This window comes from Chiloscyllium plagiosum, chromosome 17 (assembly GCF_004010195.1).
Source record: "Chiloscyllium plagiosum isolate BGI_BamShark_2017 chromosome 17, ASM401019v2, whole genome shotgun sequence".
Taxonomy (NCBI): domain Eukaryota; kingdom Metazoa; phylum Chordata; class Chondrichthyes; order Orectolobiformes; family Hemiscylliidae; genus Chiloscyllium; species Chiloscyllium plagiosum.
This window is the reverse complement of record NC_057726.1, coordinates 68,240,773-68,256,688: the sequence shown is the minus strand read 5'-3', so window position 1 is coordinate 68,256,688 and position 15,916 is coordinate 68,240,773. Positions and strand designations below refer to the sequence as shown.

Sequence of the window (15,916 nt, the reverse complement as noted above, 5' to 3'; positions counted from 1 at the left end):
AGGGGGGGCATGGGTGGGTGGGGGCGTGGTTGAGAGGAGGCTGTGATTAGGAGGTGGTGTGGGAGGGAGTTTCTTTTCTCTTTTTTTGTGGGCTGTGGGCATCACTGGCTGGCCAGCATTTATTGCCCGCTCCAATCCACCTGCTGTGCGTTGACCTACAATGCCATTAGAAAGGGTATTCCAGGATTATGACCCAGTGACAGTAAAGGAATGGCAATATATTTCCAAGTCAGGATGATGAGTGGTTTGGAGGGGAACTTGAAGATGGTGTTGTTCCCATATATCTGCTGCCCTTGTTCTTCTAGATGGAAGTGGCCAGGGTCTTGGAAGTTGCTGCCTGAGGACCCTTGGTGAATTTCTTCACCTTTCGTGAAGGTGGGTGTGGAGGGGAGGCAGGTGTGGACAGGTGGGGGGAGGGGGGGTGGGAGGGTGTAGGAGGGAGGAAACTGTGGGAGGGAGGTTGGATGTGGACAGTAGCATGTGGATACAATGAGGGTGTGGGAGGCAGGTGGGTTTGGTAGGATGCTACCATATGTTCACTGTTTCTTATGCACAAAGCTGCAGCTATTAACCAAGCATTTGACGTGCAACACCCAACAGAGTGCATTAACAAGCGACCGGTTTTGGGTCAAACATTTTGGAAACTTCAAGGATATTTCCGTAAAGTGACTCAATCAGACCATCTTTGACTGGTTGGCTTCAAATCCATGTCTTTGACTGACCTGTGAAGAATCATCTTGTCAAAGTGCAGCTGCTTGCGGTTGAGTTCCAGGTCTGCACGGACTCCATAGCAGCATATTTTAAAGAGGACTGGCTCAGGATTCTCTCGAATACAACAAACGAGGCAGTCTTCAAATTTACCAGAAGAGGTTGGGTAGGCCCAAACTGAGACATCCTGCAAGGAACAATTTTTGAGCTTAAGATGTCTTACCACAGACATCAATTCCACTTCCTAGCCACATCTCTTATTCGCACATTTATTTGTCTCAAGAACATATTTACATAGTCTGAACTCCACATCTCAATTAGTGTTGGCGAAGAACCTGCATTCAATTTCCTCCAAGATCCGTCCAACTCCGTTAGTATTTGAATCTTTCACCAGTCACCGAAGCCCTTGTATAATTAAAATAATAGAGTCGTAGAGTTGTACAGCACAGAAACAGGTTCTTTGGTCCAACCTGTCTCTCCTGACCAGATATCCTAAACTGGATTAGTCCCATTTGCTAGCAGTTGGCCCACATCCCTCTATTCATATACCCATCCAAATGCCTTTTAAATGTTGTATTTGTACCTAACTCCACCACTTCTCCTGACAGCTCATTCCACGCATGCACCACTCTCTGCAAGGTCCTTGGTTCCTCTTAAATCTTTCCCCTCTCACCTTAAACCTACATCCTCTAGTTTGGACTCCCCTATCTTAGGAAAAAGACCCTGGTTCTTCACCCAACTCATGATTTTATAAATCACTATAAGGTCATGCGTCATCCTCCGATACTCCAGAGAAAATAGCCCCAGCCTATTCAGCCTCTCCCTGTGGCTCAACCCTCAAATCCCTGCAACATTTTCTGAACCCTTTCAAGTTTAACAACATCCTTACTATAGTACGGAGACCAGAACAAAATGCAGTATTCTAAAAGGACCACACCAATGTCCTGTATAGCTGCAACATGACCTCACAACTCCTCTACTCAATGCACTGACATATAGGCAAGTGTGCTAAACACTTTCTTCACCACCGTCTATCTGTGACTCAACTTTCAAGGAACTATGCACCTGCACTCCTTAGCAACACTTCCTAGGGACCTACCATTATCTGCCAAAGTCTTGCCATGTTTTGCCTTAGCAAAATACAACACCTCACATTTATCTAAATTAAACTACATCTGCCATTCCTCGGTTCATTGGCCTTTCTGATCAAGGTCCTGTTGTACTCTGAAATAACCTTCTTTACTGTCCACTGCATCGCCAATTTTGGTATCATCTGCAAACTTACTAACCATATCTCCTATATTCACATGCAAATCATTTACATAGATGACAAAAAACAGTGGACCCAGCACCGATCCGTGCAGCACTCTGCTGGTCACAGGGCTCCAGTCTGAAAACAACCCTCTACCGCTGCCCTCTATCTTCTACCTGCAAGCCAATTTTATATCCAATTATCTAGTTCTTCCTGGGTTCCATGTGATCTAACCTTACTAACCAGTCTACCATGTGGAACCTTGTTGAATGCTTTGCTGAAGTCCATATAGACAATGTTCACCACTCTGCATTCATCAATCCCCTTTGTCACTTCTTCAAAAACTCAATCAAGTTAGTGAGACAAGATTTCCCATGCATAAAACCATTCTGATTATCACTAATCAGTCCTTGCCTTTCCAAACACAAGTAACTCGCGTCCCTCAGAATCTCTTCCAACAACTTACCCACTACTGACGTCAAGCTCACCGGGTCTATAGTTCCCTGGCTTTTCCTTACTACCTTTCTTAAATAATAACATCACATTAACCCACCTCCAGTCTTCTAGCACCTCAGCTATGTCTGTTGATGATACAACTATCTCAGGAAGGCGCCCGGCAATCTCTTCCCTAACTTCCCAAGAAGTTCTGTGATACATCTGATCAGGTCCCGGGGATTTATCTACCCTTGTGTGGTTTAAGACCTCCAGCATCTTCTCTTGTTTAATATGGACATTTTTGAAGACATCACCATCTATTTCCCCAAGTTCCCTTGCTTCCATGTCCTTCTCCACAGTAAATATTGATGAAAATATTCATTTAATATTTCACCCATCTCCTGTAGTTCCATACATAGACGGCTGTGTTGATCTTTAAGGGGCTCTGTTCTCTCCCGAGTTACTCTTTTACCCTTAGTGTATTTGTGCCAACTTTGGGTGAGCTATCTGCAAATTAGTCAAGACACAGCCTGACATAATCATCAAATAATACTTTAAAGCTAACGTCCCAGGCTTCTTCATTATGTTTTCACAAGTAGGAGAGACTAGGGCCCAAGGGCACAGCCTCAGAGCAAAGGGATGACCCTTTAGAACTAAGATGAGGAGGAATTTCTTCAGCCAGAGGATGGTTAATCTGTGGAACTCATTGCTACAGCAGGCTGTGGGGGTCAAGTCATTGAATATATTTAAGATGTTATTTAACATATTTTACTTGATTGAGTTTTTAAAGTGAGACTATTTCGCACTCACACTGACATGCACACACTCACACACTCTCACGTACATACACACAAGTCAATGCATTTGCAGAATTATAACTGCAGGTACATTCTGTTTTGTTTAAAAAGCACACAATCTGCAGGCAGTCAATGCATGCAATCAATCCAAACATTTTATAAATTCCCACTTTGGAAATAGAACGAGTCTGGCTCAAGATTGGGATACAGACAGACTCCAACCTCATGCCTTTAATGCATTGTCTGAGCTGAGATGTCACGTTTGTTTATAAAACCGTAAGTTTTCTTGAGAATGTGACTTGAAAGGAGTTCTGGGATTTACATATTAATGAACTGAAACCTGCAACCCATTCTAAAAGATGAAAGATTTAACAGCAATCTAGGTTTGTTCAACATATCGTTTCAGTTGCATGACACTGTGATCTTTTGCTTTACAGTCAATGTCTTATGATCCTGCTCCACAGCTCCCTGATGAAGGAGCAGTGCTCCGAAAGCTAGTACTGTTGCACTATAACCTGAGATTTTTTTAACTTCAATCATATTTAAGACTGAGAGAGATAGGTTCTTGATTCGGAAGGGGATCAACAGTTACAGGGATAAGAGGAGAATTGGGTTGAGAAACATATCAGTCATGATCTAATGGCAAAGTAGACTCGATGGGCTTAACTTTGCTCCAATATCTTATGAAACAATTTAGAAAACTGCAAATTGAGAAAAATATATTGTTGCATTCAACCTCCTGCAGAAAAAAAACATTACAATTTCAAAGTCTCACCTTTACGGATGCAAACACATTAACAATACACTGAGAACTCTCCATGTGATCTGAAACATTTAGTAAAGACTCTGCTTCTGTCTGAACTACTGAATGAGACATCACATCGATAATAATTTCCAATATGTTGTGGATATGTGTACCTTTCTCTGGTTGACTTCAAGAGTGATGGTGGGTGGATCCACAAGGTAGGTGGAAGCTTTTGAGTCATGCTGAAAACAGAAGGAAACCTCGGCCACCATGGGCGAAGTGTTCACTATTCTGATAATTTCCCGGTTTTCTGGGTGTTGACCCTCCTTGTATCTAAAATCAGAAAGAAAACAAGAATTTTAACAATCCTTGTGACCCTCACAATTAGAGTCATAGAATGTACAGCACGGAAACAGACCCTTCGGTCTAACCAGTCCACGCTGACCAGATATCCTGACCTAATCTAGTCCCACCTGCCAGCACCATGTGGGTGGCAAGGTGGCACAGTGGTTAGCACTGCTGCCTCACAGCGCCAGAGACCCGGGTTCAATTCCCGCCTCAGGCGACTGACTGTGTGGAGTTTGCACGTTCTCCCAGTGTCTGCGTGGGTTTCCTCCGGGTGCTCCGGTTTCCTCCCACAGTCCAAACATGTGCAGGTCAGGTGAATTGGCCATGCTAAATTGCCCACAGTATTAGGTAAGGGGTAAATGTAGGGGTATGGGTGGGTTGCGCTTCGGTGGGTCAGTGTGGACTTGTTGGGCCAAAGGGCCTGTTTCCAAACTGTAATGTAATCGAATAATCTAATCACCCGGCCCATGTCCCTCCAAACCCTTTCTATTCATATACCCATCCAAATGCCTCTTAAATGTTGCAATTGTACCAGCCTCCACTACATCCTCTGGCAGCTCATTCCATACATGTACCACCCTCTGCGTGAAAAAGTTGCCCCTTAGGTCTCTTTTATATCTTTCCCCTCTCACCGTAAACCTATGCCCTCTAGTTCTGGACTCCCCGACCCCAGGGAAAAGACTTTGCCTATTTATCCTATCCATGCCCCTCATAATTTTGTAAATCTCTATAAGGTCACCCCTCAGCCTCCGACGCCCCAGAGAAAACAGCCCCAAGCATGTTCAGCCTCTCCTTGTAGCTCAGATTCTCCAACCCTGACAACATCCTTGTAAATCTTTTCTGAACCCTTTCAAGTTTCACAACATCTTTTCGATAGGAAGGAGATCAGAATTGCACGCAAAATTCCAAAAGTGGCCTAACCAATGTCCTGTACAGCCACAACATGACCTCCCAACTTCTGTACTCAATACTCTGACCAATAAAGGAAAGCATACCAAACGCCTTCTTCACTATCCTATCTACCTGCGACTCCACTTTCAAGGAGCGATGAACCTGCACTTCAAGGTCTCTTTGTTCAGCAACACTCCCTAGGACCTTACCATTAAGTGTATAAGTCCTGCTAACATTTGCTTTCCCAAAATGCAGCACTTCGCATTTATCTGAATTAAACTCCATCTGCCACTTCTCAGCCCATTGGCCCATCTGGTCCAGATCCTGTTGTATTCTGAGGTAACCCTCTTCGATATCCACTACACCTCCAATTTTGGTGTCATCTGCAAACTTACTAACTGTGCTTCTTATGCTCGCATCCAAATCATTTACGTAAATGACAAAAAGTAGAGGGCCCAGCACTCCACAGCCCGATCCTTGTGGCACTCCACTGGTCACAGGCCTCCAGTCTAAAAAACAACCCTCCACCACCATCCTCTGTCTTCTACCTTTGAGCCAGTTCTGTATCCAAATGGCTAGTTCTTCCCTGTATTCCATGAGACCTAACCTTGCTAATCAGTCTCCTATGGGGAACCTTGTTGAACGCCTTACTGAAGTCCATATAAATCCCGTACCATAACTACCCTATTATTCTTACAGATAGCCGAGATCTCCTTACAAGTTTGTTTCTCAATTTCCCTCTGACTATTGGGGAGGGGGGGAGGGGGGTCTATAATACAATCCCAATAAGGTGATCATCCCTTTCTTATTTCTCAGTTCCACCCAAATAACTTCCCTGGATGTATTTCCGGGAATATCCTCCCTCAGCACAGCTGTAATGCTATCCCTTATCAAAAATGCCACTCCCCCTCCTCTCTTGCCTCCCTTTCTATCTTTCCTGTAGCATTTGTATCTTGGAACATTAAGCTGCCAGTCCTGCCCATCCCTGAACCATGTTTCCGTAATTGCTATGATATCCCAGTCCCATGTTCCTAACCATGCCCTGAGTTCATCTGCCTTCCCTGTTAGCCCCCTTGCATTGAATGAGTATTGAGTGGGTCACCTTTTCTCCTGTTTTATATTTTTACTTTTATACACTCTTATCCTCCAGAGGTCCTGGAGTACAGCTTCTTTTGATATGTGTACCTTCCATTTCATTGTTTGTATGATTTCAGGTAGTGAGGAAAGTCAGGTTGCTCAACCATGTAAGGAGTCTTGAAATAAAAGAAATAGGTATCGGCAATTCTGCTGCCTGACCATCTTCAGTCATTCAGTTTGATTATGGCTAATCTATATTGCAATCTGTCCCTTTAGCTTTATCTATAACCATCCAAACACTCACTTAACAAAATAAAAATCAATATTGTATTTGCAATAAGCTAACTTCAATAGCTGTCCAACAGAGAGGTCCAGGTTTTCACTGACATTTGTACAAAGTCAGGAGAAATAGCTGCACGTTGGTTCATTAATGTCTTTTAGAGAAGCAAACTGCTATCCTTATCTGGTCTTGCCTCCATTTCAGTCCAGACCCACAGCAATGTGGTTGACTCTTAACGGACCCCTGGCAATTAGGAATGGACAACAAGTGCTGCCTAGCCAGCAATACCCTTATCTCATGAATAAATAAATAAAAACACACAAGACATCTGCAGAACAAACAAGGATTAACATTAGCTTCAGTCCCTTGTCCTGCAATTCCTATGTGGGAAATTAATTTCTCTTAATGATCCTCCTGAATCCTTTAATCATTTTAAATGTCTCAGTTAGATCTACACAGCCATAAGACTGCTCTAGTTACAAGAACAGGCCATAGACTTGGAATCTTGCAGTGAGTAACTGGCCTCTGTCTCTCCAGAGCTTGTCCACTATCTGCAAGTCAGGCATGTGATGGAGCATTTTCCAATGGTCCAAATGAATGCACCTCCAACAATTCTCAAGAAGCTCAATAGCATATTGGACAAAGCAACCTGCGTGATCAGCAGCCATCCATTACCTTAAAGAAGCACTCTCTTAACCAGAAACACACCATGGAATGTTAAAAATCACACAACACCAGGTTATAGTCCAACAGGTTTAATTGGAAGCTGCTCCTTCATCGGGTGGTTATGGAGTACACAATTGTAAGACCGTAGTCCAACACCGGCATCTCCAAATCATGACTACTATGGTAATGGTTTGCATTACCTACGAAATGCATTACAGTAACGTACCAAGGCTCCTTCTAAATCCTGAAAGGAAGGATGATGGCATCAGGTAAATGGGAACATCACCACCTGTAATTCACCCCACACAGGCCATCCTGACTTGGAATTCTATTGCCATTTTTTTTGTTGTCTCTGGACGAAAATTATGGAACTCCCATTGCTGCGTGACCCATTGTGCATTAGGAAGCAGCTCATCACCTACATCCCAGTGCCATTTGGGAATGGGACAATAAATATTCTCCATACAGCAGCATATCTCATGTGACCCAAATGAAGAGAGAATTTCAGTGGAAATTCAGTCTCATCTACCCAACCTGTCCTTAATTTTGCAGAATCAACATAGCTCCCATTCTAAAGTCAACATGAATTGCACCCAAGCCCGATTCTACACTCTCCAATGTTCTTGAATGCTCTTCCAAAAGCAGAAAATTTTAAAATTATTTCTTAGGATGTTGGTGTCACTGATTATGCCAGTATTTATTGTCCATTTTTAATTCCCTTGGATGGAGTTCACCATCAAGGACAGTGAACGGCTTGTTCTTTCCCAGGGACATTAAGAGGATTAAATTCAACAAGCAAGGAATTAAAACTTAGATCACATCTCTTCTGCTCAGTGTATATGGGGCATTTATTGTTCTTAGGCAAGTAGCTAGATGTGGCAGAACCTGATCTGAGACATACTTATAAGAACATAAAGAACATGAGACATAGGAGTAGGAGTAAACCACGCACACGTCAGACATGTCCCACCATTTGAGGTGATTGCGGCTGATAATCTGCCTCATCTGAACTTTGCCATTCATTCTGCATGTCCCTTAATTTGCCAAGGGTCTAAAACATCTGTCTAAGTTAGCCTTAAACACACTTAACAATAGATAACCACAACTACCAGAAATAGAGAATTCCAAAGATTCACAATTCTTCAAATGAAGAAATTTCATCTAATTTCTGCCTTAATTGTTTAGTCACTTATGCTTAAATTGTGCTCCTAATTTGGTTTGAGTGAAATAATTTGTCCTTAACCAAATCCTAAATTATTGTCCCTTATCCTAAGACTGTGCCTCCATGTTTTAAATTCCCCAACCAATGCAATCTCTCAGCTTCTACTCTATCACTTTCTTTCAGAATCTTATCTGGCTTAATAAGGTCAACTCTGCTTTTAACATCCAAAGACTCTAAGTCCTTTTTACTCAGTTACTCATCACAGGACAACCTCCTCATCCCAGGGACAAATCAGCACCAGCCAGGCCTCACATCTAATACCCTGAAATCAGACTGTACACTCAAGCACCTAACACAGTGCAACACCATGACTGACATTATTTCCTCTTGCAGGATAAGGTGGCAAACATTGGAAGGAAGAGAGCAGAATCAGTGGGGAACATGGATGATTAGATCTCCTGAACTTTGTGAATGAGATGGCTTTTAGTATTATGGGTCTGGGTGTGAAGGAGCCCATGTATTGCTATGAACACTGAGAATAGAATATTCCTGCCTTATTTCATTTTCAACTCTAAGTTCAACCTCATCTGCCCATTAGCATGCTAAACAAATTGCAGATAGTGTTAACATGGATCTCTGGGCTTCCAATCCACATCTCTTTTCTCATTCCAATCTTACCATTCTGGTTTTCCACTTTTTAACAGCCAACTGCCACTTGGTCCACCACATAGGTTGCAAAAGGAGAACATGGACAGACTCTGTCACTCAATCTGACAGATTTGATGCTGGACTACATGTCTCTTACAGGCTAGTATGAAAATGGGGTCTGTATGCGATGAGTTACTTGGTATTTGTGGACTCCAGCCAAGTTTGGGTAAAAGTATAAATACTGGCTTATAAGATAGCAAGATAATATATAAATATAGCCACAGAGAATCAGATGTAGTCAATGTTCTGGCATACAACAGAACACAGATGGACAGGCACACTGAGTTAGATTTGCTGGCCCGTCAAGGAACATCGAGATTTATGTCTCCAAATAAGCAGAGGGCACCTTGCATAGCATGTCCCTTCTCCAGCCTGTGCTCTGTCCCCTGAAATGTTTCATTCCCAGAGACATTCAAACTGCAGTTCCACTAAACTGTTTCAACGTTGTTTTGGGCAGATCCATTGTCTTTCATGTGAAACTGCAGGAGAACAACATGTGAAATCCAGGAACTCACCACATCTCCTTAAAAACTACTCCAGAGTGCTTTTGAGCACTTTGCATTGGAAAAGTTTCTTCCAAATTATCCTAAATGCAAATTAGGTGTCTAACCCTTTCAATAATGCTAGCATAAGGGGTAGTCTTCTAACCAGACACCCGTTCTTTTGAGAGTGATAAGCAAATTTGTACAAAGGATGTGCAGTCCAAATTTGGTAAATAGGTGTCACATCAGCCCACTAGACTATAAGCTGTTATTATAGCATGCAATTTGTTATTATAGCATGCATTCAGTTGATTCTGGCACTCACATGGGCTCAAGCCTTCTCCGGGTGGCATGCTGCAAGGCTGAGTCAGAAGCACTGTGGCAAAATACACTTACTGAAGAGGGCAGTCAGTTTCAGTACTGCCAGCTACTGATTCACAATTTGTGGCCAGAATTATTCCATACTGGGAACACAAAGGGCAACTCACAATGGGAATACTGGGAGACAGCAATTGGAGTCAGGCTGCTTGGCCAAGAGGTAATATGTAGACCAGAAACTACAGTGCAAACTCCAGGGACTTATATGATTAAAAAAAACGCTATTCCACTCCATATCCACAAGTCACCCAAATATGGAAGTTATAAACATGGAACACTTTTTAAACTGAATAATGTTGATAAACATCAATCCCAAATGAAACACTTGTCATCTCTGGTTCGGTGCACTATTGGAAGTTTCACCACTTCCAGCTGCCTGATCCAGTCAAATACATTTTCTCCCCAGCTCGAAAATGATCATAAATAACGAACAAAGTGTACAAAGAAAATGAAGACAAAAAATTCCTGGTTATAGGGTAAAGGATCAATTCTCAAATATAAATATTGAATTTACATCAGTAATGATGCAAGAGATCAAAGTTCCAAAACAAAGCAACAGTATGTAAAATAGTAATTGCTGCTCCTGGAATTTGAGGAAACGCCTTCAACACCTAAAATACCTCAAAAAAAAAGCAGTTCTTACAGCCACAATTTTGTCTTGACCTCCATCTTGGATTACCATTTGGTCTCCTTCCTATTGGGAAGATGTTGTGAAAATTGAAAGGGTTAAGAAAAGATTTATAAGGATGTTGCCAGGGTTGGAGGATTTGAGCTACGGGGAGACGCTGAATAGGCTGGGACTGTTTTCCCTGGAGCATTAGAGGCTGAGGGATGACCTTTTTGAGGTTTATAAAAACATGAGGGGCAAGGATAGGATAAATAGACAAAGTCTTTTCCCTGGGGTGGTGGAGTCCAGAACTAGAACTAGATTTAGGATGAGAAGGGAAAGATATAAAAGGGATCTAAGGGGCAACTTTTTCATGCAGAGGGTGGTACGTGTATGGAATGAGCTGCTAGAGGTGGTGGTGGAGGCTGTACAATTGCAACATTTAAAAGGCATTTGGATGGGTATATGAATTCAAAGGGTTTGGAGGAATATAGGCTGGGTGATGGCAGCTGGGACTAGATTAGGTTAGGATATATGGTTGGCATGGACGAGTTGGACTGAAGGGTCTGTTTCCGTGCTGTAAATCTCTATGATTCTATGAGATCAAGTGACAAAAGATTCTGAAATGAGTCAATAAAGCCTTATGCTCAGTTTAACGCTGTAAATAGCAGAATATCTGATAAAAACTAAACTTCCAAATAGATTACACTTTAGGGGTCTCTTCTGAATCTTGCCAAGGACCCATCCTCTTCATGGACTCACCACATGAAAACAGACTAATGTCCCTGTTTTTCCCTGTGTTAGTTCAGGAAGTCCTCTGGAGATTATTCTGGACAGTTAGCAACCTTAACTCCTGATTAATTGTTGTATAGTTTCACTCCATTACTTGCCTTTCTCTTGTTAGTCCACAGAGCAGTGGCCCAAACTGAAATACTCCTGTGTTCATGATGTACTTCTTCCGAGGAATTTCTTCTGCCTTCGTGTTCTTCCTCCGATGTCGAAAAACAACACTGGGAAGTAAAGCAAAAAAGACTATTGGTCAAACAAAGCAGAAATTCCATCAATCAGACATTAGTAGGTTGGCTGTCGAAGAGTTACTTACTGTCACAGAACCCTGGAATTACTTTGTGCAACATTATCACCTGTTTTAATGAAGTTATTTTGACAGTGTCAACCCATTTCCGAATCAGTATTATTCTTCCTTGTGATGTCTTTGTAAAAATCAGTACGTCATCGGAGTATAGGAGTTGGGACATTATGTTGAAGTTGTACAGGACATTGGTGAGGCCTCTTCTGGAATACTGTGTCCAGTTCTGGTTGTCCAGTTTTAGAAAGGAAATGGCCAAGTTGGAAAGGGTTCAGAAAAATTTACAAGAATGTTGCCAGATATGGAAGGTTTGAGTTATAAAGAAATGCCGGATAGGCTGGGACTTTTTTCACTGGAGTATAGGAGTTTGACAGGGGACCTGATAGAAGTTTATAAAATAATATGAGGTATAGATACAGTAGGTGTATATGGTTATGGTAGTTGTCTTTTCCTTAAGATGGGGAATTTCATGACATGGAGCACGTTTTTAAGGTGAAAAGAGAGAAGTTTAAAAAAGAAATTAGGCAAGTTTTTTTTTTACACAGCGGGTGGTTTGTGTATGGAATGAACTTCCTGAGGAAGTGATGGATGCGGGTATAATTACAACGTTTAAAAGACATTTGGATAAATTCATGAACAGGAAAAGTTTGAAGGGGTGTGGGCAACGAGCAGGCAGGTGGGATTAGTTTAGTTTAGGATTATGTTCAGCAAGGACTGGTTGGACTGAAGAGTATGTTTTCGTGATATATGACAAAGTATTTCTAGTATTTCCCATTTATCAAAAACTATTCCCCAACTTTTATCCCTTAGGAGATTTTTCTGTAATAATTCTTTCACTGTTTAGCATCCTTTGCTTTTCACTTCTGGTCTGAAAAACGTGTTGCTGGAAAAGCGCAGCAGGTCAGGCAGCATCCAAGGAGCAGGAGAATCGACTTTTCGGGCATAAGCCCTTCTTCTGGAACATCGATTCTCCTGCTCCTTGGATGCTGCCTGACCTGCTGGACTTTTCCAGCAACACATTTTTCAGCTCTGATCTCCAACATCTGCAGTCCTCACTTTTTCCTAGTTGATTTTCACTTCTGGTGAATACTTTGATTTAGCCAGCCTGCATACTTCTATACTCCTCCCCACCAAGTTCCCTTCTTTCTTGTCTCTTGGAAAAAAAGCTGCATGTATTATATAGTATCTTTCATAACCTTAAGACATCCCAAATAAAAATGCTGATTTTGAGGGGTTCTGAAAAGAGGAAAGAGGTTTAGTTAGGCAGAGTTTAAGGTCAGCATTTCAGAGCTTAGATTCTAGGCAATTGAAGGCACAGCCAGCAAAATTGGAGTAGTTAAAATCAGGGATATTTAAGGGATTTAAAAATTATGATGCTGATTGTAGGCTCCAATCTGCCAGTAAGTACACTTTAAAAACACTTCACTGGCTTTCCTGAGGGGAAGCCTGCTTACTCACTTCAATTGCTGCTTCAATTGACAAATCACCCAGAGGTATGTGAATTACCTCTACTCCACTGATACCTGATACCAATCCAAATCAGAATCATGGCTATGCATTAATAACTGAATTACTTTTGGGAATAAGGATCTGAATTTGCAACGTGTCCCCAGCTGTTTAAATTGAGGGAAATTTGCAGAGAAATGCAGGGAAATTTGGGGCATCTACCTCTTTTGAATGGCTGCAGAATCTGACTTTGTGAATACCACATTGCTTTCTTCTAGCTCATGCTGTTGGTTATCAATGTATCTTGGGTGGGTGCCCAGATAAAACACAAGCCTGCTTCACTTAAAGGTGGCCTTCTCTTTTTTAAAGGGAATTAACAGTAAATTACAGAAAAGTAAACACCAGGGCAGGGTGGGCTCAATGTCAGAAATTAGACTGTTGGTGCTATTAATGCTGGAGATGGGAACAACAGAAACACTACAGTCCTGCAGGGATTGGGAAACCCTTAAGGATCACCCTCAAAATAGCATCCACATGCTTCTGGATCCAAGGATCAGCAACAGTGGCACAAGAAGTCTAACGACCTCATGTGGATAGTCAAGAACTGGTGAACTGCATTTTCTAGTGACATCTCCTACACAGCACTGAATACATCACTCAAGCGACTCAATACACCACAAAACCCATCCAACAGTACTTCCTTGAACTCAGAACTCAAGAATAACAACATGTTTTTGTGTGTATATCGTGCTTCAATGTTAAAAAGATATTACAGGCACTTCAGAGAGTCAGTATAAAACAGAATATGACATCAGGTCACAGAAGGAAATATCGAGGCTGATGATCAAACTGCAGTCATTGAGGTCTACTGCATGGAAACAGGCCCTTCATCCCAACTTGCCACACTGTCTAGTTTTCACAATTTAAACTAGTCCCATTTGCCTGTGGTTGGTTCATATACCTCCATCCTTATCCCATCTATGTACCTGTCTAAATGTTTCTTAAATGGCAAAATTGTATTCGCTTCCACCACTATGCCTGGCAGCTCATTCCAGACACTCATGTCCCTCTGGACTCTTTTGTATATTTCCCCCTCTCACCTTAAGCCTATATCCTCTAGCTTTAGACACTCCTACTCTGGGGAGAAACTGTCAGCTATCTACCTTATCTATGCCTCTCATGATTTTATGGACCTCTAAAAGGCCACCCCGCTAGTCTCCTATGCTCCAGTAGGAAAGGTCCCAGCCTACCCAACCTCTCCTTATAATTCAAACCTTCCAGTCAGGGAAGCATCCTAGTAAATTTTTTATACACTCTTTCTAGTTTAAAAATAGAGTGGAAATGTTCTAAAATATATCATATTGGGAGAGTTTGAGGAGTACATTCCAGAGCTTAGGTTCTATGCAAACAAAGGAACAGCAAGCAAAGTTAGAGTAATTAAAATCAGGGGTGTTCAAGAGGTCAGAATTTGAGAAGCAAACATATGTTAGAGAATTGTGGGGTTGGAGTAGATTAAAACATGCAAACATCTAGCATCTTGCAATTGAAAAAGTTCTTGTTCACAATTGGGTGCATAGTCCTATGAATGATACTGATATATGTCCAAAAAGTTAAACCCTTACTGCTGAAGGGCAATTTACACATCTGCTGTCAGTATCAACAGTGTCTACATTATAATCCCATCAGCTAGCAATCCAAGGATTTTCGTGAGCTCAAGCAGCATCATTGTATGTGTTCTTCTCCTGACTGAGCACAATGGAGCCGTGCAGAGACCACCAAAAGCACAAGGCACCGAATAAAACAGTGATGAGCAAGAGGATTGCCAGACTTTTATTTCTTAAGGAATCAGCAGGTCTGGTGGGCATATTCAGTGAAGTTTCAAACTATCAGGCAACCAAGTATTTCTGTGAGGTGAAGATTCTGCAGGGCCTCCTCACTGTGGTAGTGGTTCCAGGGACACTGCTGTGCTGTTCCTTCAGATTATTCTCTGCCAGTCTAGACTAAGGCAAAGAAAATGGCTCAGGAACATTGATTATGCCAAACTGCCCCATTTATATTGAGCAGAGCAAGACCAATCAAAAATGACCATCTTTTCTAGCATCATGTAGAAAATGTTGAAACTTTGTGATCCTTAGATAACCAACATGATAGAGGGAACACACCTTTTACTCGTTCGCAGGATGTGGTGTCACCAACAAGACCAACTATGGTGCAATGCCAGATTAGTATAATTGGATATCTTCAGAACTACCCAGAAACTAGGGCATTATTACGGGAAAATCCAGACTGTAAATCTGCTACAATTGAGCTTTTATTTTCTACAAATACACAATTTAATAATGGGCATCATTGGTGATCCAGGTACAAGACTCACTTGCCCTGAAGATGTGCCATAACACGTCGAAACAAGTTGATTAAAATAACTACATCCAAATAATTCTTGACACCAGTGTAACAGTCTAAAACATGACCCTGGATTAGGTAAAAAAAAACTAAGTACAACAAACTTTTATCTACCCACCTCCATAACCAGCGCTCCTCAAACATTCCAGAAGATTCCCCTGGCCTCTGAAATTGCTCGGACGCTATTAGCCATGCAACTGGTGCAGCTACCATCCCCACGCTGATTATTGACGTCACTTCCGGCCCATCATAGCCATGCCCACATCCACTTCCGCCCCTCACAATTCCTCATGCACCACACGTGATATCACTTCCTGCCGTGTTTGCCACCACTTCCGCCCCCACCAACGCCACTCACCTGCATTCTGCTGACATGCCCCCAACAGATCCCACTGTCACCATCCCCGCCCCCCAGAACCCTGAGGGGAACACCACCCCTGCTCA

The 15,916-nt window shown here is 42.2% G+C and overlaps 1 protein-coding gene across 2 annotated transcripts in view; it reads right to left on the bottom strand.

Moving 5' to 3' along the window:
- hydin (HYDIN axonemal central pair apparatus protein) overlaps nt 1-15,916 on the bottom strand; it is a 915,145-nt gene that overhangs the window by 199,419 nt on the left and 699,810 nt on the right. For both annotated transcript variants that reach the window (XM_043707374.1, XM_043707375.1), the window contains 3 exons: nt 11,427-11,546; nt 4,111-4,270; nt 723-895 (listed from right to left, as the gene is read on the bottom strand). In XM_043707374.1, the coding sequence (XP_043563309.1) occupies nt 723-895; nt 4,111-4,270; nt 11,427-11,546 (453 nt within the window). The remainder of the gene's footprint in view (nt 1-722; nt 896-4,110; nt 4,271-11,426; nt 11,547-15,916) is intronic.